Source organism: Balaenoptera ricei, chromosome 3, assembly GCF_028023285.1.
Source record: "Balaenoptera ricei isolate mBalRic1 chromosome 3, mBalRic1.hap2, whole genome shotgun sequence".
Classification (NCBI taxonomy): domain Eukaryota; kingdom Metazoa; phylum Chordata; class Mammalia; order Artiodactyla; family Balaenopteridae; genus Balaenoptera; species Balaenoptera ricei.
The window spans coordinates 3,834,077-3,861,715 of NC_082641.1; the positions used below are offsets into that span (position 1 = coordinate 3,834,077).

A 27,639-nucleotide genomic window follows, 5' to 3' on the forward strand; every position below is an offset into this window, starting at 1 on the left:
ACAAGAAAAAAAATAGAGCAAGGCAGAGGAGATTGGAGCTGTGGAGGCAGGAGGTGCAGGGTGTTGGGCAGACCTCACTGAGCAAGTGTGGAGTGGACAGGATTTGGAGGAGGTGAGATTGTCCCATGCGTGTCCCGGTGCTTCCCACACAGTTAAACACGCCAGAGACCTCAGTTCCTTCTCCCCTGGGGATCTCATCCTGGTGCCACCATCTCTGCTCCAACCTGGGCCTGTCAATCTTGGGATTTCCCTTGTTTCTCTAGGATGTGGACTAATGCTGTTTCTTGGTTGCCAGGCCATTGTCCGTCTCGGTTGACACTGTATTTGGGAAACAGCCTCTTTCTGCTCTCTGAGAACGTGTCGGGGGAGTTGAACTTTCTGAGCCTTTGGGGATGACAGAGAGTTTGAGAGAAGAATTCAGGGGTGGAGTTCACTCTCCCTTGGAGTTTTATGGCCATGACATCACCATCTTCCTTCTCCTGCGGCTGCTGCAAAGTCTGCTACTATTCAGATTCCCAATCCTTTATTTGGGAACTGTTTGGGTTTTTTCATGATCACCTCTCCCTTTGTGAAAGCGTTTGGGTCTTTTATTTATTCCCAGGTTTCTAATGTTCATTTGTTTGCTGAGCCCATAATGGGCCCTTTCAATTTAGGGAAAAAGAAAAGTTTAATAACCTCCCCCTTCATTCTTTATATTCTTGCCTTCTGAACTCTTAATACATTAGACTCAGGTTTTAATGTGCTTATGTTTTCTTTTCAAATGTTCATCTCTTTATCTTTTTGTTCTAGGAGATTTTTAAAATTTTATATTTGAGGTTTTCTACTGTCTCTGTTTTGATAATTTTTTGATATCTGACAAATGCTTTTTTTTTTTAACTTTGTTCCCTCTTTTAAGACATCCTGGCCTCTCTTTCCTTTTTGAAATTCTATTGTTGCTCTTCCTTTATTTCTATCTTTTTTCTCTGTTTCCCTCTCTCTCCCTCCCTCCCTCTCTCTCTCTCCCTCCCTCTCTCTCTCTCCCTCCCTCTCTCTTCCTCTCTCCCTCCCTCTCCCTCCCTCCCTCTCTCCCTCCCTCTCTCTCCCTTTCTCCCTCCCTCCCTCTCCCTTTCTCCCTCCCTCTCTCTTCCTCTCTCCCGCTCTCTCTCTCTCTCCCCCCACCCACCTCTTGCCCACAGATCCTTTTCCCTCCATATTCCTTTCCTCTAGTAGTTGTATGGTGGATGTTTCTCTTTGCCTTTCATGATGATGTCTTCCTCCAATACCTAGTAATCCTTCTCTGTCTAGGCATACTGAGACTGAGGCATTAATGCTCATTAGACATTCTCTGGGCTGAAACAGGATCCTTCAACTGCTCTGTCACTTCCCGAATTTTCCCCCGGAATAATCTATTTCTCCAAAGAAGGGTCCTGTTATTAGTTGTGTGTGTTTGGGGGTGGGCCAGCATGTGTGCCCAGCACAGCAGATGAGGGGCCTGGGCCTGGGGGGCTCAGAGCTTCCCATTTTAACAGCTCCCCCTGGTTCTCCCAAGTTGGCCTCTCCAGTGGGAAACCTCCTTTCTGGCCCCCTTTAGCATTAAGGGAGGCAACAGAGATAAACATGCATACTCAGTCCACCACATTTTACTAAAGGCATCTACCATTGTTACTTAGATTGACAACTAAACAGTCGTAAGATACTGCAACTGTGCACATTGCTGTGCTATTAGCAGTGGTAAATAGAAGCAAGGCAATTGAAATATGGAGGAAAATTATTGGAAATTTTTACCCAAGTCTATGGTTACATCTGTTTTGTATTGAGAAGAAAAGAATATGTTACCCCTAGAGTGATCAAGTCATCCCAAATGGCCCAGGACTGTCCTGGTTTTAAAACTGAAAGTCCCATGTCTGGGGAACCCCCTCTGTTGCAAGTCAACCAGAGTGGCTGGTCACCCTGTCCTGTCCCTCACTGTGTGACATGAAGAATTGAATTATGGTAGAAGATGCTCGTCTACTTCTCTTATAACCAGTGATATTCACCATTGGATCGCTTTCAAAAGAGGAGTGGAAATGCCCAGGGGATCCAGGTACAATGTCAGTGCAGGAATGTTAGTGATTAGGAGGTTATGTGGAGCCAATGAAGCTGAGGCTTTAAGGCTCCTGTCAATCTCATCTAATTTCCCAGTGTTGATCTTACTGTTTTTACAGGGGTTGTCCTAAATTACATAAGCTTCAGGCCCCACAGAACCTGGACCTCCCCACTGATGGTGATGATGATAATGATAAAATAATAGTACCTGGCAAGAACCTAATGCTTGCTTAAACGAGGGATTAAGTCATTCAATCCTCAGAATGACCCCAGTAAGTGGATACTATTTCTATCCCCAGGGTATAGACATGGAGACTGAGGCAGATGGGCATTGGAGAGTGTATAGCAAGAAAATTATCAAGGAAATGCTTAAACCAACCAGACAGTTGTTATATGTAAGTGAATCAGTATGAAATTGTATTCACAACTCATCTTTATTGGTTGTGTGTGTGTATGTGTGTATAACATAGAAAAAAGAAGTCCCGTACATTCCAATTTGCCCAGAACAGTTCCAGTTTATCCACAATTATCCAATTCCTTCTGTCCCGCTGTAAGTACAGTGCTCCTTTTACCCTCAAAAGTGTCCTAGTCTGGATGATAAACTACTTGGTTGCTCAACACATAACCCTCGCTCTCTAGATAATCATTCATGGAAATTCGTTGTAGGACCTTGTCAGACGCATTTCTTATAACTGTTACATAATATTTTTTTAATTAGTATGCAATGAAATTTATATTGTTTTAGTAAAATCTTGTTTATATAACATCCTTAGAAAGTTTTTTATACTCTAATGTTATGAAATATTCATTCATACTCTCTTCAAACATTTTGGTTACTTTAAATATTTGATTTTGGTCAAAATGAGATTTATTTTGATGTAAAGAATGAACTGAAGGGAACTACAATTTTTCTCCAATTCCCAGCAATCTGTCCCAGCACCATTTATTGAAAATTCATCTTCCGCCCACTGAGTTGGAAGGCCAGCTTTTGTCTTAGATATGATATATCCCTGTATATAATTGATAGGATATCAATTTGGATACCAGTGACATGGATAGGATATATATCCGTGGATATAATTGCTTGACCGGCCCTACTGCTCTTCCCTGTTTCACTGGTTCATCCTTCTGTGCCAGAATCTTACTGTTTGATGACTGTAGCATTTGACGAATGACTTGTCTTTCTTGGAACTTTCCTGGCGCTTCTTGAATCCTTTTTTCCAGACGACCTTTATATTCATGTTGTCAAGTTAAAGAATGAAAAAGAATCCTTTTGACATTTTAACTGGGATTACATTGTATTATCAGGTTAATTTAGACAATTGAAATCTTGAAAATATGGAAGCTACCTATCAGACAGCAATGTTTTCTTCTTCTTTATTCCATTTGGTCATTGGGTTTTTCAAGAACAGTTCATAAATTTATTTCCGTAAGTGAATGTATTTATATTTTTCCCTGAATATTTCATAATTTTATTAATATTATGAGTGAAACCTTTATGCCATTATATTTTAATGAGTTATTATTTTCTAGAGTGAAATATTAATTTTGCAATCTGACACAAAAATTTTATACTTTCTCATTTTTTTCAGTAATAATCTTATATATATATATTTTTTTAATTTATTTTTATATTTATTTTTGGCTGTGTTGGGTCTTCGTTTCTGTGCTAGGGCTTTCTCTAGTTGCGGCAGGCGGGGGCCACTCTTCATCGCGGTGCGCAGGCCTCTCACTATCGCGGCCTCTCTTGTTGCGGAGCACAGGCTCCAGACGCGCAGGCTCAGTAGTTGTGGCTCACGGGCCTAGTTGCTCCGCGGCATGTGGGATCTTCCCAGACCAGGGCTCGAACCCGTGTCCTGTGCATTGGCAGGCAGATTCTCAACCACTGCGCCAGCAGGGAAGCCCAATAATCTTGTATTTTTTATATCATAAACCAATAATGATAATTTTAGTTTCCTTTCCTAATGTTTATACCTCTTATTCACCCCCACCCGCAGTTTAATCCCAATGACATATGCTTCTAGAAAAATACTAAAATGTGTTCTTTCTTTTTTGATGATCCCTATTGGAATACGTCTACATTTTCACAAGTAAGCTCTGGCTCTTCACGTGATAGAAGCTACCCATTGCATTTTTATTTGTTTATCTTATGGAAACGCCACTTGTTTCTCAGGACTTACTGAGTTTTAACTGATGCCTTTTCTTCCTGACATAACAGTTTTGTGGCAGACATGGAGAGATTTTAAGAAAAGACGTTGACAAATCTGTTCTATGAAGTTTGTGAGGTTGTATACATACACAGGGTAGTGCCAGGATCCTACCCCCACCCCACCTCGAAGGAAGCCCACAGGACACTGTCACCTCAGGATCTGGAGCTGTAGTACCTGGGTGAATGTTCCTTTGATCAAGAATATTGGCCTTCTGTATACACACAGGTCTGTGGTATTTACAGGCAAAAAATGGAAACTCACAGGAGCCAAGGGACCACACACTGAGTGTTGACTGATGTTCTGAGGGTTTATGTAAGTGACACTGTGTCAGCCCCAAAGTCACTGGAGGACACTTGAACTAGGACGCGTTTCCATCATTCAATCAAGTGAGCACTTGTGACATTAAATTTGTGAAGAAAAGAAAAGCACGTCTCATTCTCCAGCCTGTGATGAATGAGGCCTGGGATGTGTGGTTAATTGCACCATCCTTGCATTCCTATCATGAACCTCAGCAATCACTGTGTATTCTTTAATGCATTGGTAGCTTTAATTTTATAGTATTTCTTTGTGATTTTTATACATTTTGTAAGATTAGTCTGATTTTATTTGTGTGCTATTTTTTAATAGATAAAGTCTTGTAGTAATTATTTCATCTAAGTTTACTTCCTATTTTTAGTTATTTAATGTTTCTCTACTGTTACTTTTCTAACTTTCGATTTATGGCCTTCTCTTTTTCACCCCACTGGTTATTTAGGAAACATACAGTATAATTCTAAATCTACTTTAGTTACCTATACTATTTAAAATCATATACTTCGGCATTCTTTTTTGATTTATCAGCTTCACAAATTAAAGCTATTAAAATCCTTACTGGGTGAAATAAGATAATTAGTACATTTCTACTTCTTTCATACTCTGCTCTTCACACTTCAGTTCATGCTCTAATCTTTGTTTTAATTGCTTGCATGTTTCTCATTTCAATTTAGCTTTAATATTTTTATTATTTTTATATCATGTATCTCTATAATTTCAATAATGATAGCATGTTAATTCTGTGTTACAATCTTGACCACAGTTGTGGTCAAGCTTATTGGTTAAGCTAAATTGTCTGTTTAAATGGATCCAGTGGCCTCACCTGTCTTTCCATACAATAGCTTTCTCATTCTTGAGTTTAATAGTTTAATTTTTTTCCTGGTTAGCAGGAGTGTGTCTCAAAGAGAGTTTTCAAGTCAGATAATTAAATCATGAATTTCCTCACTCTTTGCCTATCTGGGAGTGTTCTTCTGTTGCTTCTCTTCTAGCTGCCTTTCATGTCATCCTGTCATCTTATCTCTTCCGTGATGTCTTGCTTCATAGAATTCTTACTCACTTCTAATTTCCTGACAGTGTAATCTGTTTTGTGAAATTGTTTTTGATGAGTAAGTTTTCTTTCAGAATATTTCATTTCCTTAGTCTCTCTTTTGAGTGCTGTGTATCTCTTCTGCATGTGCATTTTTGTGGACAGAAGGTTGCTCTACAGTCTTCACATAGGTTCCAAGTAAGGTTCCTTTTTCTCAGTTCAGTTCTGACCAGGGCATTTGCACAAAAGTCTCTTATACACCAAAAATGGAGCTGATCTCCTTCCTCCCAGCCTTGTTCCTGTGGTGTAGTTTTCCCAAGTGCTTTATGGAGCAAATTTGAATGATTTGCAATGTGAGTAATGTCTTTATTTTAATTCTTTTGATATGTTCACAGCTTCTCAGCCATTTATTTGTTCTGGGAAAGGAAAACAAATAAATGGCTGGGAAAAGGAATCTCTTTCTTGCCTCACACCATCTTTCCCAAAATCTCCACCATGATTTTTTAATTAAAAAAAGAGTTTCAGAGACATGTGCTGTTTTCAAAATAAAGCTTTCAAAGAGTTTTCACACCCATCAAATGGTTGTGTGGCCTACCTGTGTCTATTAAAGACACTAACACAGAATCTGGTCTTATGATCAGCAACAGCACTTTTTTTTACCTCTATAGACAATGCTACCATCCTGACTGCAGCAAAGGATGTTTGTGAAATTTTCTCCAGAATTGGCAGTTAGCCACACTGCCCTAGAGGCCACTGTGACCCATATTTGTGACCTACCTCCAGTTGGCCTCTGAGTGGTGGGTCTCCCTCACAACTCCAGGATCCTGGTTCCACCACCTGCTCCCGCATATCCTTGAGCACATGAGTTAGTATTTCTACACCTCAGTTTCCCATCTCTGAAATGGGCATGAAAATCATAACTGCCATATAAATTTGTTGTGAGAATTAAAGAGTTAATATAGATAAAGCATCTCATTAAATACTAGCTGCCATTACTAGTATTATTGGAACTCAGTAGACTAGAGGGAGCTTGGCATTGGATTCATCAGTCCAGGTTGTCTGGCTATAGATTCCTCAGGACTTGGAATATATATTGGTTTCTCTAGGGCCATGAAAATTTGCACAGCCTGGCCGATGTCATTGCACGCCTGTTAGACTGGGGTACACAATGAGCTGTACACGGGACTCTTCATGCAGCAGTCCACTGGCCTCAGCATTTTCTAATGCCTTTACTTGCTCTTCCTCAGGAGACCCTTTTCTTTAGTTCAAAGAAGTGAATTTTCCACCGATTTCTATACCGTGTCTGTGGACACTAATGCAATTCTCTCATGGCTACTTGTGCATATGTAGACCTTACATCATACGGGCAGTTAAAGAAAGACATCATTGTACTGTCTAAACTGCCCAGACATCGTTTCCATGTTCTGCATATGATATTTTGGAATAAATTATCATAAATGCTACACTGGTTGGCCGCTGTCCCAATTTGAATCTTTTAAACTAGCTGAGTTAGAGAATGAAGTCTTTACATGTGGGGTTTCTCTCTGCATCAACTCATTGTAAGACTGTTGAGCATATGTGAAACCTTTTAAATATAAAAGAGTGTTTTCTTATGTCTATATAGAGAATGTAAATACCATTGAATTATTAGGCTCTTTTGCAGCATAGGCTAATCAAGCATGCTGATTGTAATACAGCAAGTATCATTAATGAGACACTGCGATAGTACATGCCTTTTCATATTCCCTTAGTCTTTGTGCATCAGCGTTTTTAACGGGGTGGGGGGGGATGAATTGGGAGATTGGGATTGACATATATACACTACGACGTGTAAAACAGATAGCTAGTAGGAACCTGCTGTATAGCACAGGGAGCTCAGCTCCGTGCTCTGTGGTGGCCTAGGTGGGTGGGATGGGGGGGTGGGAAGGAGGTCCAACAGGGAGGGATACGTGTATACATATAGCTGACTCACCTCATTGTACAGCAGAAACTAACAACATTGTAAAGCAACTATACTCCAAAAAAAAAAAAAAAAAGAGCAGTGGATCAATATAACATTTACAACACTATTCATCTGATAAGTTTTGTGATGTTACATCTGAAGCTTTAGATTAGGAAGTTGATTCCAAAGGATAAAACAGTATTTAACTAAATAATTATTTAGTAACTAAATAGCAATATTATTTAACTAAATATTCTTTAAAGTGTTATAACCTTTCAGTATTTACAAATACGTAAGACCCACCTGATGGGAAACAATTCAACCAATGAGTACGCAGGACTTAGTAAGAAAATAAGAAAGAACTGATCTGCAGTGTCTTGAAGAAGAATGAACACAACTCAAGAAGGTAGTTTCCCGGGGCTGAGAGCCAGAAGGTTACATAAATATTGTTCTACAAACTCTGTGTGTTCATTTCCTGGATCTGATTAATCTCCTCAAAGCGCTACGGTGAGAAGTCAGTTCCTGCAGAGGATGGAATGGTTCCCGCCTTATGGAGAAAGAGGACCCCAGCATCAAATATTACCCACACATTCTTGGCAGACGCCCGGCCTAATGGCACCCCGTGGTCAGAAACATCATCACAGCATGGGTGCCTTCATACCTGGGCCTCAGTTTAGAAGCCGTTTGACAGCTTAACAGATAAAACTTAGAGATTCTTTGAAATCATTGTCAAGTCAGATCCTGCCGTCATCTTGTGGAAACTACAGTAAATATTCGTATGTCTGCTGTCATTTCTGTCCTTTACTTTTAAACGCTTTACCCAAAAAACTCTCCATGTAGGTTTACGCCTCATATTCCCCCATCATTCAGTTGCCATTACTGCTATCATAAATTAAAAAAAAAAAAAAAAAAAAAAAAAAAAAAAAAAACAAGGAAGGAACTGAGTTTACCAGTTTTGTTTAGTTTTAGAACACTAACCACTCAGAAAGCTCTGTGGCTACTTCGTGGACTTGGGTTGTGTGACCCTATGACCATGGCCTTCTTAGCGTCTCTTATTACCTTCCAGCAAAGAAAGTGATCGAGACTCTGGACAGGATATTGATGTTGATTTCATCCATGGTGTCAGTTTGCTTGCAGATTTGCTCTGTGTAAAATATGGATTCGATCTGCTTCTTTGGTTTCTCTCTTAAAACTCAATGGATTTATGGCCATTCCTGGCAACCCTGGTACATAAACCCTCTGTCGATGGTAAGTGACCAATCCCACGTGGCCCAGACCCCTGCAGCACCCCGCCCAGGTCGAGGGAAGAATCCTCGGGAACTGAGTGGCTGTGGTCTGGCTCAAACTGTCCAGATGTGCTGGACGAGGCCACCTGGAAAGCTTTCTTAGACAATTGACTCCTGTGTCTGGAGAAGATCATTGCAAAGTATTTATCTAGGAGTGAAGATCCAAGAAACCCTACAGCAAAAACACCAGAAAAGCCTGAAACTGTAGGAGTGATGCCATCATTTTAAAATCCTTCCATAAAAGGAAGAAGCCACAGTGGGGAGACTTCAACTTCTGTATTAGAACAAGAAACTGACATTCCTTCCAAGGAAAACGAGGATCCAAGGAAAGTGAGTCGGCACAAAGTTCTTAGTGAATCTTGCATGACTTAAATTACATTTTGCACCTTGAGAGACGAATTAAACCATCTCCTATGGGAAGGTCATCCATTTTAAAAGAAAGAAAAATGAACTTAAGCCAGTTGTGAAATGTTTAAATTCATGTTAGACACATAGGCTTTCCCTAGAGCATCACTAATAGGTTTTCTTGAGAGGCAGGAAAAGATATTACAGTTGTTACAGAAAATCTGGATGTCGTGGTGACTAAGGGAAGAGCATGGACCTAACTGAGTATTTTGGCACTGATTCAATAGTGAATCATTACAGATGTCTCAAAAAACTTCTCTGTACGGTAATTAGCCATAAAGTAGAAATACACAATTTTACCAGAGCAGTGGATTCCACACTTACATGTATGTGAAAGAAATACACATAAAATTTGCAGCCATCCAATTCAGATATATAATGCCCCCCAAATCCCTGAATATATGCATTTATCCTAGGATGGTTTATTGCTAAGCCACACTGGATAACTGTCTCATTTGACTTGCTCAGCTGAAAAGCCCACCTTGCTGAAGCCTTGACTCACTGAGCAGCAGTACAGAAGGACGGGTGGGAACACGGCCGTCTGCGTGTTCCCCCGGCCTTGCAGCTTACCAGCTGTGTGACCTTGACCATCTAGGGCCTGAGTGGCTGCATCAAAGGCTCTCACCATCTCTGGGCCTCGGTTTCCTCATCTGTAAAATGAGAATTCTGATGACACCTCCCTGGCATTGTTAAATGGGTGGGTGTGTGAGTGGGTTAATCTGCATAAGCATTTGGAAGAGCTCGGGGCACTCAGCAGGCATCGTGTTTGCGTAGAAAGGGACCCAGAGCGTGTCCAGGTCCTGAAGCTGGGCTCTGGGCTCGAACCGTGGCCCACACTGCTTGTAAGGCCTTCCTGAGCTTCACCTCCATCCTCTTGGAAATGGAATAAGGACTAGCACCCACCTCACTGGAGCTCGGGACAACTAGGAGTTCACAGCTTTCCAGAGCCTGGCTTGGCTGTACCTTCGCTGAGGCACTGGCCGTCCGCTTGCCCCTTCTTGCCACATGTGAAGCCATCTGCTTTCGGCCTTGTTCTCTCTTTAAGATTTACAACTCTTTTGCTAGAACTTCAAGATTTAACGTGTGGGGCTGGGTGTTTTTACTGTTAACGTCTGTCTCCCACAATATCCCACTCCTCCCAGTAATCTGCTTTGGCTGCACTCAAGCTAGGTCTAAACCTCCGATGCACCGACTTTATAAAGCCATCCTGGCCATTGTAAAAATACCCACCGCTTCCTGGTTTCTGCAGATGTGTGCAATCCTATTCCTCCGAAGTGGAACTGGTTAAGTCTGGGGTTGGCAAACTATGGCCCCGGGGCCACATGCAGCCCACCACCCGATTCTGTAAATAAGGTTTTACTGGAACACTTCTTTGGCCCATTCATTTACACGCTGCCTCTGTCTGCCTTCTCCCTGCCAGGGCGAGGTTGAGAATTTGAAATCGTGTGGCCACCAGCCTAATATACTTACTATCTGGCTCTTTAGTAAAACGTTTGCCAACTCCTGGGCTAGATGAAAGCATTTTTTCAGCAAAACGAGTGTCTTAATAGAAAGTGATGTCTCTATTATCTGTCACCCTTTTTCAGGGCAAAATTAGTGTTAATGTTATCGCAGCAACAGAGTCCGACACCAGCATCTCACCCTGCAACCTCAGAAGCTTCTGGATGGGTGTCCACCACCAGTCTAGCTCCCCGTCTCTTGTCCGTTCTGCAAGGGCCAGGATCTTTGTCAAGTACAAACCCGACTTAGACACTCTTCTCTGTCAAGCCTGTCATGCCCCTCCATTGCCATGTTCCTGGAACCCAGATCCCGTTGTGTGGCCCCAGGATCCTCAGGGCCAGTCGCATCAAGTGCTCCGTCCTCTTGGTCCCCGATCCTTGGTTATGAGGGCTTCTTGCCTTGCCTCCACCAGCCCTCCCACCTTGGCTTTCTGCAGCGTCTATCTTAACTCTCACCCCTCTTAGGGTGTGTGTGTGTCTCTCCCTTTACACAGTTATTCTTGAAGACCCACCAGGTTCAGGATCGGGTCTGGCTGAACCACATGCCCATGTGCATGGCCCTTGGGCTGCATGTCCGTGTTTGTTAAAGGGTGACCTGCATTCACTGAGTCACTTCGGCAAAGAGAATGCATGGAGTGGCGTGAAAGTGGCCGACGCAGCACGTGTCATGGGAACGTGAGCTGGGAAACCACAAGTGACCTTGTGAGTCTGCAGTCAGGCTCTGGAGAAGAAGCAGGACCTGAGGGCAATTTTCCTGGGATGTGAGAAAGTTGCCAAAAGCTGCCTCTGAGGGGTCACGATGTCCTAGTCATGTTTCATGTGTGAGGAGTATTTCCTGACGTTGTTTTCTTGATGATGGCAGTGGACATATTCCTTGCTCAGTGAGGGTGAGACGTAACCTACAGACGCTTAGGAATCATTGCTTCTTATGGCTGTTTGGTCCCAATTTCCTCTCTCCTTTTCTTCACTCTTGTCCTTTGTATGAGGAGAAGAGATTCAGGGGGAACACTCCGGATCAGGACGAAGCCTGCAGACCTTTCCTTCTTGCTACTTCCTCTTTATCACAAAACGGTCTCTCTCATTCCTTTAAAATGTGGGATTCTCATCAAGATTTGATTCTTGCCCTCCTTGCATTGTGATTTCTCCCGTTGAGCCCTGTCAGAAAGGAGCTAACTGAAGAGAAACGCCAGGCTGGGAGAAGGAGTGAGTGAGCCTCATCGTGCAGGCTTTACTAGTACTCTGCACCTAGTACTCTATACCTAGTACTCTGCACCTAGTACTCTTTGACTAGTACTCTATACTTAGTACTCTGTGCCTAGTAATCTATACCTAGTACCCTGCACCTAGTACTCTATACTTAATACTTTGCACCTAGTACTCTATACCTAGTACTCTGTGCCTAGTACTCTGCACCTAGTACTCTGTGCCTAGTACTCTATACCTAGTGCCCTGCACCTAGTACTCTATACTTAGTACTTTGCACCTAGTACTCTGTGCCTAGAACTCTATACCTGGTATTCTGCGCCTAGTATTCTGAACAATCAGTAAGTATCTGGGGAGGAAGGGAAGGAGCACAGCAATGCAGCAGGTTCACCTGGGTGGTGAACTGTGTATTCTAGGAAATGGAGCTGACAAGAACTTCAGATAGTGAAGGAAGCACATTCATGTTAGCAATGAAACTAATTTTTCCTAGTCTCAGAATGGAGATTGGCTTTTATCAGACCAAACCCAAGAGCAAGGGACCAATGCAGAGGCCATTCAGATGAGAAATGACAAAGATCTTGTACTAGTCTGGGTTCTCAGAAAAACAGAACCAGTAGGGTGTGTGTGCCTGTGTGTGTGTGTGTGTGTGTGTGTGTGTGTGTGTGGAGAGAGAGAGAGAAATTTTAAGAAATCAGCTGGTGTAGTTGTGGAGGCTGGCATGTCCCAAATCTGGAGACCCAGCAAAAAGTCAGTGCCATGGTTCAAGTCCAAAGGTCATCTGCTGGCAGAATGTTCTCTTCCTCTGGGGAACCTCGGTCTTTTTCTATTAAGGACTTCAACTGATTGGGTGAGACCCACCCACATTATGGAGAGCAATCTGCTTCACTCAGAGCCTACAGAGTTAAATCCTCACTTCATCTAAAAAACACCTCCCCAGAAACATCTAGAATAATGTTTGAGCAGATATCTGGGTTCCATGACCCAGTCAAGTTGACACATTAAATGAACCATCACAGACCTAGATTTGGTCAGATGTGCAGGAGGGAGCAGTTTTGCTGGAGAAGAGGGAAGTAGAATCTGTGATTTGGGGAGATGCGGGAAGGATGGAGGATGGAAGTCAGGAGGGGTTCCACCCCCTGAAAGGGCATGCACGGCAGAGGGGCGAAGGTGGGGACTGTTGTCTCCGGGTGGCCATTGCACATCAGGTGGAGATGCTCTGTGGTGGAGATGCAGGGCTTTATATAGGCGAGGCGCTTATGGGGGATTCAGGGGCTCTCACCAGATGGAAGAGATGCTCTCCTTCAACCCACTGAGAAAAATAGTAAATTAAAGGAAACTCATTTGAAAATAACATACATATACATACACCTTGAACCTTTATTTTCACTTAAAATACATACATGCACATCCATTTGCTAATACTTTTTTTTTTTTTTTTGGCTGTGTTGGGTCTTCATTGCTGCATGTGGACTTTCTCTAGTTGCGGTGAGCAGGGGCTACTTTTCGTTGTGGTGTGCGGGCTTCTCATTGCAGTGGCTTCTCTTGTTGTGGAACACAGGCTCTAGGCTCGCCGGCTCAATAGTTGTGGTTCTTGGGCTCTAGAGCGCAGGCTCAGTAGTTGTACACAGGCTTAGTTGCTCCACGGCATGTGGGATCTTCCCGGACCAGGGCTCGAACCCACGTCCCCTGCATTGGCAGGCAGATTCTTAACCACTGTGCCACCAGGGAAGCCCCCTGCTAATTCTTTTAGTTATAGCCAAAGCTTATTTTGAGTAGGAAGATGCCTATTAAAGACCTAAGTTGATTATTTGCATAAAATATGCCCAATACCCATGATGTTCAGTTTGAGTTTCTTGACAGAAGGCTGAAACTCGTCCTATTCATCCAGATGCAAAATCATCTTAAATCTTTCATTTTTTCTTCATATTTTACTTTTCTCTCAGCCACACCTAAGCTGAGAGCAATTCCATTTAATGACTGATCTCTACTGAGTCATTCCAAAGATTCAACTTAGTTTTCATAGAAGCAAGTGTCTCGTTTTCCATGCTCATGTTCCATCGAGCTACACCAAACTAATTATATTACATAATTCCTATAACAAGTTCAGCTGGCAGAGGCAGATTTGAGGGCAGGCTCTGCTGCTTCCCCGTGTGCCCACTGTCGCCAGGTGGTAGCAGAAGGATATTGACAACGTGGGCAAGGCTGGCCCTTCACCCCACCCGGCGCTCAGCATGGTGTGGGCAGTGGCCTGGGGGTTTTGCCAGTGGAGAGGCCCAAGAGTCTGACAGGTCAGTTCAGAGTAGAGAGCTGCTCCTGAGGCTGGAAATGAACCCATGGCAGGAAGGCATCCATCCAGGTGGCGGTTCAGGGAAGAACAGTTGTAGAGTATCCCCAGGACAGGCTCTGGTGGGGGAGAATCCCCCTGCTCTGTTCCCCTGGGGGCAGACACTGGAGGAGTCTCACATAGGAAGTTATATTGGTCCTTCCCAGTGGAAAATCAGTTGACTCCCTGGAGGGCAGGGCGGTAGAAGATGGGTCTTTATAACCTAAATGGTGTCCCCAGCTATGAATGCAACCACTGTCACAGCCTGCCATGCCCAAGCGAAATGTACATTTCCAAAGACCTGGCACCCCATGCAGCCGTCCTTGGATAGGAACTACATCTCCCCAGCTGTCAAGTTGTGTTGTTTGGGAGGATTGGAAGAGTGTCAGCGCTGGACATGTTTACCTTTACTTCTCAGAGCTCATCATTTTGAGGTTGGAAGGGCCAGCACAGGAGGAAGCAGCTCTGGCCCATCCCAACTCCTCAGCCACTTTGGTACTAGGGAGTCTTTCTTCCTGAAGGAGCCTAAGTCTGCATGACTTGCACCCCCGGAAGCTCGGGCGCTGGGTCTGGGGCCAGGCGCCTGCTCCAGATCACAGGCTTTAAAGCCCGAGGGCTGCGCAGAGCAGGGGCGGCTGGACCAGGGGGCTGCTGGGCGATGGGGCTGCCTGGGTGGGCTTTTCTCCTTTGCCCGTGACAGGGAGTGAAGGACGATGTCTTCCCGCAGAAGAACCCACTCACCAGGCTTTTCCCCTGATGTTCTAACGGCACATCTCAGTTCTTACAACAGTTAAAAGATAACATCAGTACAACTTTAATACAAAGGAGGGAGCAAGGGCAGTTACCACCTTCAAGAGCCAGAGCCCTGGACTCTCCTGAAGAGCAGGTGTCCCGTTTCTCAGAGTGCGTCCCCAACCCTGATGGTCACCTCGGCCACCAGGCTGGGGAAGGAGGGCTTTGCAAAAATTCAGATTTTTGACCCTCAACCCCAGATTTGTGATTCCTGCAGAATGGAGGAGAGGCCAGGGATGTGTAGATGCTTGAGAGCCCCGCCACGCAGCTGTGGTTTGGGAAACACGGTCTCAGCACCAGGCTAGGTCACAGGGTCCTCTCAGCCCCTTGGTGCCATCCTTGGGCATGAGAATTTGGGATGTTAAACTTGTTAAAGTGGAGGGAGGTACCGCCTACCCAGTCATTACTCAATTTCAGTTGCAACTTGGTGTAGATTGCTAACTCGCCTACCTGTATGTAGTTACCACCCTAGTTTTTTTATCCCATAGCAGAGGGGTTGGTGATACAAAGAGTTGGGTACTGAGTGGATGTAAAAGAGGAGTGAGAGGGGGTTGCCTTCTCCACGTTGAACTCTGATGGTGGGAACGATGTTTATTCTTTCCAGTAGAGCGGGGATGAGTCCTGAGGAAAGTGCTGTGGGGGTTCCCTGAAGCCTCTTTGCATCTTCCACTGATCTCCCACTCCCTCCGTGACTGCCTTTGCTTCTTGGGCTGCCATTTCCCCATCCGTAAGACACCACCGGAAAAGCAGACCATTTCTGAAGTCCTTCCCAGCTCTACTGGTCAGCCTCTTTTTTCCAATTTTCCGTGGAAACCGGATGGAGGGGCAACCCTTCATTGTCACTCAGAATCTAAGGATTTCCCTTTCACCTTCTATGAGCTGAGGGTTTTCATTTGAGCTAATGGGATGCACACACCCTCCGTGGTCTGCAGAGAAGAACCTTCAGATGAAGGATTTTTGCTGAAACAGGGAATGATTAGGGCTGTCTGGAACAGCGAGGTAGGTTTCTTTAACCTGTGTGTCCCTCATAATTCCATTTCCCTGCCTCCCATGTGTAAATGAATCCTACTGATTCTTCTTAAGATAACATCTGATGACAGGACAATGAGACAGGAAAATCTGGTAAAAAAAATAATAAAAATCTCCATATCTTTGGCTTCTCTCAGTCCATAAAATTAACACCCACCACACCTCCTTTATGGGGAGATTTTGATGTCTTGCAGTTTGACTCGATGTGAGTCAGCAAAGAAATGCTGCATTTAAAGACGAAAAAATACAGTCCTGTGTCTGGCTCGTTATACATCTCTCCTTCAGTTTCACATCGAACAAAGTAGTTTAACTTTTGAGAATGAACAAAATGAAGTCACTGTCAAGCTGCAGGCTTCCAAGTGCTGATGGCAAAAGCCTGGCTTCCCGATCCAGGTCCCCTGTTTCCTGAAGTCTGGCCCCGTCCTTGCCAACCAGTGGTCAGCCATGGACTTTCCGTTCTGAGGTGATGGTGGAGGCCAGTCCCCAGCATTGCTTCTAGAAGAATGCGTCCAGCAGACAGTCAGAGGGTCCAGGACATTCCTGCAGACAGGCTGTGGTGCATGGGGATGCACGTGTTTCCGGCGTGTTGCTGTCACTTCTAATGCACTTACTACTGGACCTCGGGAGGATTTGCTCCAGACGTTAGAGCGTAAGCACAGAGCGCAAGCTGTTTGTCCAGGAGCTCTGCCCCACCAACACCGTTCACTTACACATTTGGTTACCAAGATCTTTGGCCCTCTCAGAGCTGGATTTCTGCCCTGGAACATGCCTGGAGTGTAGCTGGCACCCTATGATACTGATGAAACATCCTTAGACGTAGACCAGTAATTCCCCAGTCAGCAGATGGGCCAGGCCAGCTAATGGCCTGTACGTGGCCAGCTGCCAGATGGGCTCAGGAATCAGCTTCTCTCCCTCCTCGTCCTCCCAAGACCTCTGATCTCAGCTGCTGTGTTTTCAGCTCACAGCCTGCCTGTTCTCTTTAAGTTAACTGGTTAGCTGGCTTTTTTTTTTTTTTTTTCCTGTGGCTAAGGCAGATTTTTCAAACTGGCATCTGTTTATTGTTGGATGTGCACTGTTACCTTGGAAGCAGTTCATTTAGATGAAAAGCGTGGTAAATCTCAAATCACCTATACATGTGACGGGGCTGTAGTTTCATATGAAGACAAGGTCCTTCTGTCTTCAAAACCCACACGCTGCCCTGCCCGTAGGGCCACAGTGGCAGCTGTCACAGGCCCTGGGCCACTGAATATGGAGCCTGTGAATGTCTGTGTTTATAGTCACAGAGGATTTTAAAGATCATGTCGGAAAGTAAAAGTGGGCGATTTGATTAAGTACAGCCTACTTGAAGGTTGTGCTGGATACAGTAGCGCGTGAAGGTCATGACTGACTGATGTGGGAGACACCTGGTAATCGGAGCTGTGTTTGAATGCTGTCCTTCGCCCTGTCCAGCTCGCACCTCCCTGGAACTGAATCCAGCTGTGAACATGGCCTTCTCTAGGTTCAGGCTGTGACCCGGGTTCTGCCCCGTCATGACTCCTTGTGTTTATTGAGTTAATGAAAGACCACTCTGCAGAAGATCAAGAGTTATTTCTGAAAATGGAATTGGCTGAGGGCTTGGTCTTGAAACTTTGAAGAGAACAGAAAAAGAAACTGAAACCGAATTCTAAAAAGAAGGGAACAGTTCCTAATGCTGAATCCGTGACAGCCCTGGGCTGGCCGTGGGTGATGCTGGGCTGTGAGCCTCAGGCTCTGGTCCCCACCGAGGGTGGCCTCTGAGCCTGGGTGGTAGTTACAGCACCGTGCCTGCCTGGGGTGGGGAGGTGCTTCATGACAACGTATTTCACTAAACCAAATACCCTTGTTGGGAATTTGCATTTTCAAAGGAAACATTAAATAACCAAAACCAAAACATTATTATTATTTTTTTTATGGGGGAGTGAAAGTCATTTTCTGAGAAACAAATAATGACTGTTGACAATTAGGGATGTTGAATATGGAACAGATAGTGCCAGGAAATTCTGCCCAAACTGTTGAGTGACAACCATAAATTCCACCACCTCTCCTGGCAGCACTGAGAGCTGTAAAGGTGAGCCCCAGGGGAGCCCTCAGCCAGGGCAAGTACCGTGGTGGCCGGGTAGCTGAGTCCTCCAGATCCTGCCGGGGAAACCTGACTGATTTGGGTTATACCAGCCACCTGCTTTGTTCCAGATGGCGAACTTGAAAGACCAGAACAAAGCAGGACAGGTATGGCCACTGGTTAGCTACCCAACACGCCTTATTCTGCTCACGGAACCCTCAGACGTCAGCACAGAAGCTTGCGTGGATTTCGACTCTCTCATGAGCTGAAATCAAGACATTTCCCCAGAGCTCTGCCTGTGAAACAAAGCAGACACTTGGCATGTCCAGATGCTGTGTGAACGATCTTTCTTCAGGACCACTTCTTAATGATGTGCAGAAGAGAAGGGCAGAGAGTGGACCAACCCAGTTGGAACAGCTTAAGATGGTGGAGATAGAGGACTTAACGCAGGGGTGTGAAAAGCCTTGGAGCAGCCAAAACGCCTTTGCACACCAATTACAGTTTATGAGGCTGCGGGGTTGAGAGAGCAAACTTAAGAAGTGGGAGGAAACATAAAAACAACAGAAAAGCAATAGAGAAGCTCCAAATGCAGAATCATCACAGCCAGGAGGCCAAAGCCCATGTTTCATGAGGAGTAGGCATAATTTCCGTGGTTTAACATGATATTAAAGAATGCTAGTCTTGTTGACATTGAAAAATGGAAGCATTTCCACAGTTGATAGGGAACAGTTCCTACAAACCTGACATAGTTTATTATTATATGAGTAAAACTTTGCATTCTTTTTTAAATAATTTTCTTAGAAATATAATAGAGTCTGTTCATGAGAAACACTTGGTATAAAATAGTTCAAGGCTTCTACAAACAAAAATAAGTAAAAATATCATGGTACACCTCAGGCTAAAGGCACCAGGTGATACTGCAGGGCTGCTGAGATCCCAGGCATGCGGCGGGTGGGCGCGGATGGTTTCCACTTCCCATCCAGGGGAACTTTCACAGGAGTCCAAAAACTGGCTCTAAAATGATTTGGGTCACAGACCCCTTTGAGAACTTGAGGAAACGTGCTGGTGGTTTGCGCAGCAATCTTGGAGGCATGGCCCACCTAGAACTTGTAGGATTTCAGGTGTCTGTGGATCCCCTGCTCCTTTATGCCTTTATTTCCTTATTTACGTATTCATATACTCAGTCTGGTACTGCAGAATATTACAGACTCTGAAAATATGTTCACGGAGGCCTTGCAGGGTAAGAAAAATGTTTGTTTTAGACATTGAGTTGTAAAAATGCTGAATTTAAAAGTTGCTCGTACTTCCCTCAATCATGTTAAAAAAATAACATATATTTACACACACACACACACACACACACACACACAGAGAGAGAAAGCACCAGAATCAAAGGGGAGGATCTAATGAGGAATCGTTGTCCCCGGGAGGAGGGGTGGTGAGTACTTGCCTCCTCCCTTGTTGTGTTTCTCCCCACGAAACCCGGTGCACACACTCTGTCCTCACAGAATCTCTTCTGTTGGTGCAGCACCTCTGAGAGGCCCCTAGCGAGCTCTCGGCCAGGGTTTCTGGACACTGCTTTGCGTCCTCAACCCAAGTGTGACTGTCAGGGCACCCTGTGTGGGGAGAGGATGGAGGCCGCCAAGACAAAGTAGAACCGGGCATCTTCACAAATCCTGTCTTCCCTCCAGATTCAAGAGGAAATCTTGTTCTATCAGGTCACACTCAGAAATGCTGTGGAACAGGAGACAAGTTTTCTGCTCGGGACCCCTGAGCCCTCCTCATAGACTCGGCCGAGGCAGAGCCTCCTGACAGCTTCCCGGGCCCTGCTGTCCCTCGATGCCCCATCACGCTGACAGCTGGACTCATCGCCGGACCCTGCTCCTCCTGCAGGGGTCGCGCTGCTCTGTCTGAGGGAAGGAGATCGCGGCTTCTCCTTTCCCCTTGGGGATGATTTCCAACAACCACCGACGTGGAGCTCCATGGGCCCCGAGTTTTCTGTAGAATTTTCAATTTTTGCTTACACGCCCTGAACAGGGAGACAAATATGAGTGGAAATCAAGTCCTCTCAGAGTCCAAATGGCCGTCTCCCCAGGATCCAAGGACCTCCATCCAAATGGGTACTCCTTATGGGACCACATTTCACCTCCTGGCTCTCCCGCCCCAGATGGGCCCCACCCTGGCTGTTCCCTCAGCCCTCCTGCGGGTGGACTTGTGCAAAGCTTTGGGGACACACGCAGGCTTATCTGAGAGCAAACGGTGATGCCACGGGGCTGAGCTGGACCCGACCTCCCCACCTCCATCACTTGCTGACATGCCTATCGACAAAGAATGCTTTTACAGTCAGAAGAGAGAGGAACAGGGCTGCTTCGAGAAACATCCTCAAGCATCAGAAACTGCTAACAAATTGAAAGAAAGACGAGCAGACATTTTAGGCCTCCTGCTGGAAGTCATCACTTTTGAAGTAATCACACAAAACAAACAAACAAACAAAAAACCTACATCTGACAAAGACTTTAGATCCACCTAAATTACAGGAAGTACAGAGGAGCATACTAAGTGATACCACAGAGATGTAACTTGCAAAGTCCTGAAATCAGCAAAAAAAAAAAAAAAAAAAAAATGAAGACGCAGTAAGGTGTGCAATCTTTCTGTAACAGATAAATGGAATAGAAAAATGAGATTACAGAAGAACCTACAGACTAAAAGAGAAGAAAGACACATCAACCAATTGCAAAATATGAGCTTTATTTGGATCCTGACTCTGACAAGCGGATGAAATTTTGACATTGACGAATACTTGGGAATGGAACGCTGAGTATTTAATGACATTAAGAGATTATCGTTAAAATTTTTAGATGTCACAATGGTATTGTGGTTAGGTTGAAAAATCTAAGACTCCTTATCTTTTAGAGATGTGAATTGAAATATTAATATGTCTAGAATTTGCTTCAAAATGCTATAGGGATGGGGGCATAAACTGATCATCTTTGGAGCTGAGTGGACACGGAGGGCCTTTATTTTTGTACAAGTTTGAAATTTTCTTTAGAAAAAAGTTTTCTAAAGAAAAAGTTTTCTTTAGAAAAAAAGGAACAGACACACTGTTGAGGGGAGTTATTTCCAGGTACACGTGAACCTGATAGCCAAGGGAGGGGAAGCATGACCATCAGGAATGCTAATCGGGGAAGTTAGAAGGGGCAGGGGCCCAGGGAGACTGCCCGGCGACTGAAAATAGCTGTGCGCCTACGGACAGTAGGTGGGAAATGATGCAGGTCGATGCCCGCGCAGATGCGGCCCTCCGCTCTGGAGAGCCGGCACTGTCCCTCACTGTGGGTCTCTCTGCCCCGCAGGTGGTCCGTGGGGAACTGGAGCGCCTGCAGCCGGACGTGCAGTGGAGGCACCCAGAGCCGGCCCGTCCAGTGCACGCGGCGGGCACACTACAAATCGGAGCGGGTCTCCGCCAGCCTGTGTCCGCAGCCCGTGCCCTCCAGCCGACAGGCCTGCCAGCCTCAGAGCTGCCCACCCGCGTGGAGCGCCGGGCCCTGGGCGGAGGTAACGGGGCAGGGCCGGCGTAGGGGGGAGGCGGGGCCCCTCCTAGGCAACGTGGGGCTGGAGTCTTACCGGGCCTTGCGGGAGCTGACGCGCTCTTCCCGTGCAGTGCTCTCGAACCTGCGGGAAGGGGTGGAGGAAGAGGTCCGTGGCCTGTAAGAGCACCAACCCCTCGGCCAGGGCGCAGCTGCTGCCCGACGCTGTCTGCACCTCGGAGCCCAAGCCCAGGACTCACGAGGCCTGTCTGCTCAGGCGCTGCCACAAGCACAAGAAGCTGCAGTGGCTTGTGTCCGCCTGGTCCCAGGTGGGTGCACTGGTCCCAGGTGGGTGCACTGATCCCAGGTGGGTGCACTGATCCCAGGTAGGTGCACTGATCCCAGGTAGGTGCACTGGTCCCAGGTGGGTGCACTGATCCCAGGTGGGTGCACTGATCCCAGGTGGGTGCACTGGTCCCAGGTGGGTGCACTGATCCCAGGTGGGTGCACTGATCCCAGGTGGGTGCACTGGTCCCAGGTGGGTGCACTGATCCCAGGTGGGTGCACTGATCCCAGGTGGGTGCACTGGTCCCAGGTGGGTGCACTGATCCCAGGTGGGTGCACTGATCCCAGGTGGGTGCACTGATCCCAGGTGGGTGCACTGATCCCAGGTAGGTGCACCTGATTCCAGGTAGGTGTGCCGGGTCCCAGGTGGGTGTACCTGGTCGCAGGCAGGTGCACTAGTTCCAGGCAGGTGTATTAGTTCCAGGTACGTGCACTGGCCCCAGGTAGGTGCATTTGGTCCCAGGTAGGTGCACTGGCCCCAGTTGGGTTCACTGATCCCAGGTGGGTGCACTTGATTCCAGGTAGGTGTGCCTGGTGCCAGGTGGGTGCACTGGTCCAGGTAGGTGTGCCTGGTGCCAGGTGGGTGCCCTGGCCTCAGTTGGGTGCACTGATCCCAGGTAGGTGTGCCGGGTCCCAGGTGAATGCACTGGTTCAGGTAGGTGCTCCAGGTCCCAGGTGGGTGCACCAGGTCCAGATGAAACTGGGTCGACCAGCTCCTGCCTTGGAGCTGCCTCTCGTCTGGTCTCTCTGCTTCTTCTTCCCCCGGGTCTCTGGTCCCTGCCCACCCCCCGGTATTCAGTCCTCCCTCCTGGCACCCACTCCTTGGCGTGTCCTTCGGCTTTCTCATTGCATCCCTGGAGTACCTCACCCAGGTCATCCACGCGGTCATCACTCCCTCGTGTTGAGCAGAGACTGAGTGGGTGAACGGGTGCAGGTGTGAGGGGAGGGGTGTCCCTTGCGCTGACCGTGGGGTGGGGCACCCACTGCACCCAGAACAGCTGCAGCCACTTCCCAGGCCATGCTTAGGTAGTACAGCAGGTGGGTGACCTCAGGAGACAGAGGACCCGTTGCCTGAGAGGAGCGTGGACAGGCAGGCTTCACGTTTGGGGAAGAGACGGCTTGGGCTGGGTTTGCTCGATGCCTTGTGCTGCTGAAGGCTGGGAAGCCCCTCATTTGCACTGTCGGGGGGCTGTCCCAGCCCTGCTTCTCTGAGACCAGCATTTGGAAACACGAGTTTGGAGTGTTAAAGGTTTTGTGACTCGCTTTGGCCCAAGTGGGGGCCGGACACCCTGTGGGGAGCAGACAGAGCTGCCCACCCCTGTGCCCGGGAGGGGACGTTGGGAGGCCATGCCAGCCCCTCCCCCGGCTCAGCGAGCCCAGGGGCTGCCTGAGCGGCCTGTGAGAGGCTCCTTCATCGAGGTGTGCATCACTCGGAGGCACGGGAGTCAGTAAAGCACAGAGGACATCAGAAAGCCAGCGGCCCAGAGAACAGGAGCCGCCGCCACCCTCGGGGGCTCGCCTGTAATCCCAGCTGCGGGGCTGCCTTTGCATAGCAGACATGAGAAGAAAGGCCCCAGCTCCCGGATCCCGCGCCCTCAGGGGCAGGCTCAGGGCCGCAGCCCCCTACCCGCACCTCCAACGGCAACCTGTTCAGGAGGGAGGAGAGAATCAATAAAGGGATGGTGTGCCGAGCAGGGCATTTAACCCGGGTGAGGCAGCATTCCGTATGCCACTGAAAACTGAAAACAGCGTCGCTCTTGGATAAAGCCTGCTGCTGCTAAGGTAGAATTCCTGGTCCTCTCGCCTGGGACCCGGGAACATCAGCGTCTCTAGGACTGAATCGCGCTGTCGTTAGAAGACTGGTTTCTGTGCGTATCCCCAGAGGCTGAGTCGTTAGGAAGGAAGCAACTTGGGCTGCATAGTGTCTGGGAGGTGTCGCCCTGGGAAGCCCTTGCACTGAATGTATAACACATGCGGGTGCACAGACACACACACACACACACACACACACACCCCAGAACTTCTCTCTTAGGCATGGCCCCAGCAAGGCCCTGGGAGGAGTCCTCCAGCTCCTTCCTGGCATCAGGACACACAGAGCACACCTGTAAGCCAGGTCTGAGCATGAGTGTGAGGCCAGAACCCGGGCACCTGGGCTCCTCCGCTTATGTGACCTGCGGACATGTCAGCCCAAGGCAGCAATGCCAGCCACTGGGAACTTCCCCGTGACCTCCGAGCCGGCCTTTTGGTCTTCTGTGTCATCCCTCTGTGACAGGTGGCTGCAGCCTCCGCCTGGCCACAGATTTGCCCAGGGTCCCACCATCCATGCCAGAGGGTCCTGCTGCAGTGACAGCTCAGGCTCAGAGCACATCACCGTGGGACCGAATAGGTTCGCTGTCTGTGCTCGCTCTCTTCAGCACAGCACTCGGCTTTCTGAGGGTGATTGTGAGCCCTGGGTTTCCCCTGCCTGCCCCTGCCTTAGGGGCCAGCATCTCGCTGCAGTTGGGTGGTGTGAATCCATGGAGCTACACGTGGAGCTATTAAATTTCAGTGCATTCTGGTATCAGTTACAGCCCAACATTTAAATTTCCCAGTGAAGCAGTAGCTCCAGAATTACTCTCTTCACGGTTTCTGATTGCCCTGCCCCAAAGCATGCCCCCAGTGCTAGACCACTGTGACCGCAAGCTCTTCCTTTTTATGGCAGATACTGTAACACCTTTTTAACGTGCCAAGGTCCCATATATTCCACTGACCATTCACACTTAGGTAAACGGTCAAGCTGACATAATCAGGAGGCTTCTTGACTCAACAATTTTGTAGAAGAGACAGCCGCCACAGGAGAAATACCTTTCACTCGCATCCTTCGTTGTCTTTTCTTTTCAGTGCTCTGTTACCTGTGAAAGAGGAACACAGAAAAGATTCTTCAAATGTGCTGAGAAGTACAGTTCTGGGAAGTACCGCGAGCTGGCCTCGAAGAAGTGCTTGCACCTACCGCAGCCCCACCTGGAGCTGGAACGCATCTGCGCCCCATTTCCCTGCCCTAAGCACCCCCTGTTCGCGGCTGCAGGCTCCCCACAGGCCGGCTGGTTTGCCTCGCCCTGGTCTCAGGTAGGGGTGAAGGGAGGGCGGGCAGAGCCCCTGCTCAGTGTTGGTGGCTGGCCTGGGTGGAGAGGTTCCTGCTGGATGTGAGCTGCTCGAAAGCAGATACAGTCACAAAACAACCATCCCGACTGGTATTTACCGAGAGGTCGCTTTGTGGCAAGTGTCCTGCTAAGTGTTTTACTGTGTATCCTACATACACACCGATAGGTGGGTATATACATACATACATACATGTACATTTTATGTATACAGTCCCCAGTGCCTACCAGGGCACCGAGCCCATACTGAGTATTCACAGAATGTTTGCTGAATGTGGAATTCTAAACGAAAAACAAATTCAATGAGTGACTCAGGGGGGCTTCCCTGGTGGCGCAGTGGTTAAGAATCTGCCTGCCAATGAAGGGGACACGGGTTCGAGCCCTGGCCCAGGAAGATCCCACATGCCGCAGAGCAAATAAGCCCGTGCGCCACAACTACTAAGCCTGCACTCTAGAGCCCGCGAGCCACAACTACTGGGCCCACGAGCCACAACTACTGAAGCCCGCGTGCCTAGAGCCCGTGCTCTGCAACAAAAGAAGCCACTGCAAGGAGAAGCCCATGCACCACAACGAAGAGTAGCCCCCGCTCGCCGCAACTAGAGAAAGCCCGCACGCAGCAATGAAGACCCAACGCAGCCAAAAAAAATTTTTAATAAATTAAATAAATAATTTTTAAAAAAAAATGAGTGACTCAGGGCAGCCGCTTCTGGTCCTTATTTAGAGAACTACCCCCCACCAGCGCAGTCAATGCTCACACGTGTCTGGGGTTTTGTTGTCACTGTCATCGATATTCCATGCCCTGTTGAAAGACCATGTGTAGCGGAATCGTCTTTAAAAACCAAAGACCATTCTCCCTTACCAACCACATGCCTCCTCCTGCTTACCCAGGACCGCATTTGAGACAAGCACACCCAGCCCATGTGGCTGGCGGGCAGGCTGGAGCACGTGTGTTTCTGGTCACTGAGGATCTCCCCAAGTCTGTGTACCTGATGGAATGAGGGAGGAAAGCTCCCAGAGGAAGCAGCGGGGACATGGCCAGACCAGCTCCTAAAGAAGCAGGCTGCTGGGTCCCCAGCTCCACAGAAATGTGTAACCAGTGTTGATCTGGGTAAGTTTTACTAAGGACTGAATAATTACTGTTATGGATCTGCCAGCAGGGCAGGCCACACCCCAGGCAAGGCACGCTCGTCTGCACCACCTGTCCTGGAAAGGACGTCAGTGTTCTGTGTGGAAATCAGTGCCAGCCAGGGGCCAGGAGGCGTGACTGGTGCAACCACAGTGCTTAGCCAGACGGGACCAGTGGTGCCTGACTTTGACCAGCTCTCCCTCCACCTGAGTCTCCTCACGTATTTCCTGGCCTCCGGGACCCATCTTCAGTCCCTCCTGATGCAAAATCCCTTTCCTGAGGCCCGCGCACCATGATGGCCGCTGCGCGTGGCTCCTCTCAGAAGGGACACCACACCCTGCCTCCTGGGCATGTCCTGCATCTTGCCGTGAACAGTGTGCCCAAAACTCACATCCACCCGGGACCTCAAAGTGCAATCTTATTCAGAAATAGGAAGTTTGCAGGTTTAATTAGCTAAGATGAGGTCATTCTGGATTCGGGCGAACGCTAACCCAATGACCGATGTCCTTATAGGACACACGGGGGAAAGGCCATGTGACGATAGAGGCAGAGGTCACACTGATGCAGCTACGGGCCCAAGAACACCCAGGATTGCTGGCAGCCGCCGGACTCTGGAAAAGGATGAGCAGATCCCCCCTTAGGACCTCCAGAAGAGGTGGAACTTGCTCCTTCTGCCAATGTCTTGATTTTATATTTCTGGCCTCCTGAACTGAGAGAGTTGTTTCTGCTGTTTCAAGCCCCCCAGCTTGTGGTCATTTGTTCCAGCAGCCCTGAGCCTCTAACATGGTGGTTATTGGTGTTACCAAACCTAACCTGGGTCTGCTTGCCCAATGCACAGGAAAGCCAATCTACTGACACCATTTTGTGGTGAAGGAAAGTACAGTGTTTACTGCAGGCACCAAGCAAGGAGAACAAGCTCGAAAAGACCCAAACTCCCTGACAGCTTTCAGGAAAGGGTTTTTAAAGACTGAGGGAGAGGGTTGCGGGGTACATGATCAGCTTGTTCACAGTTCTCTGATTGGTTGATGGTGAGGTAACAGGGTGGTATTTCAGGAATCTCAGTTGCCGATTTTCTGGCCCCAGCCGGTATGGGCTCTATGTGCTGGTTGGTGGTCAGCATGCAGTTAACTTTCTCCACCTGGTGGGGTTTCAGTGTCTGCAAAACAACACAAGGACACGGCTCAGGATGTTATCTGTAGCCCTTGAGGAGGAACCAAAGGTCCTTGACTTTGTCTTATGGCTAAACTATTAATATTTTGTCTTGCTGGACTGTTTTCCTTTGTTTCTGCATTTTTTAACTTCTCTGATTAAATTTTAATTTCTGGAACTTGGGGAAGG

General features: G+C 47.4%; 1 protein-coding gene across 3 annotated transcripts in view; it reads left to right on the plus strand.

Annotated features, from left to right (window-relative positions):
• Positions 1-27,639, plus strand: part of ADAMTS16 (ADAM metallopeptidase with thrombospondin type 1 motif 16) — a 163,056-nt gene that overhangs the window by 121,005 nt on the left and 14,412 nt on the right. For all 3 annotated transcript variants that reach the window (XR_009502205.1, XM_059916071.1, XM_059916072.1), the window contains exons 19-21: positions 21,520-21,721; positions 21,828-22,022; positions 24,919-25,143. Coding sequence is in view for 2 of the 3 variants with exons in the window: in XM_059916071.1 (XP_059772054.1) it covers positions 21,520-21,721; positions 21,828-22,022; positions 24,919-25,143 (622 nt within the window). In the remaining variant the exon portion in view is untranslated. The remainder of the gene's footprint in view (positions 1-21,519; positions 21,722-21,827; positions 22,023-24,918; positions 25,144-27,639) is intronic.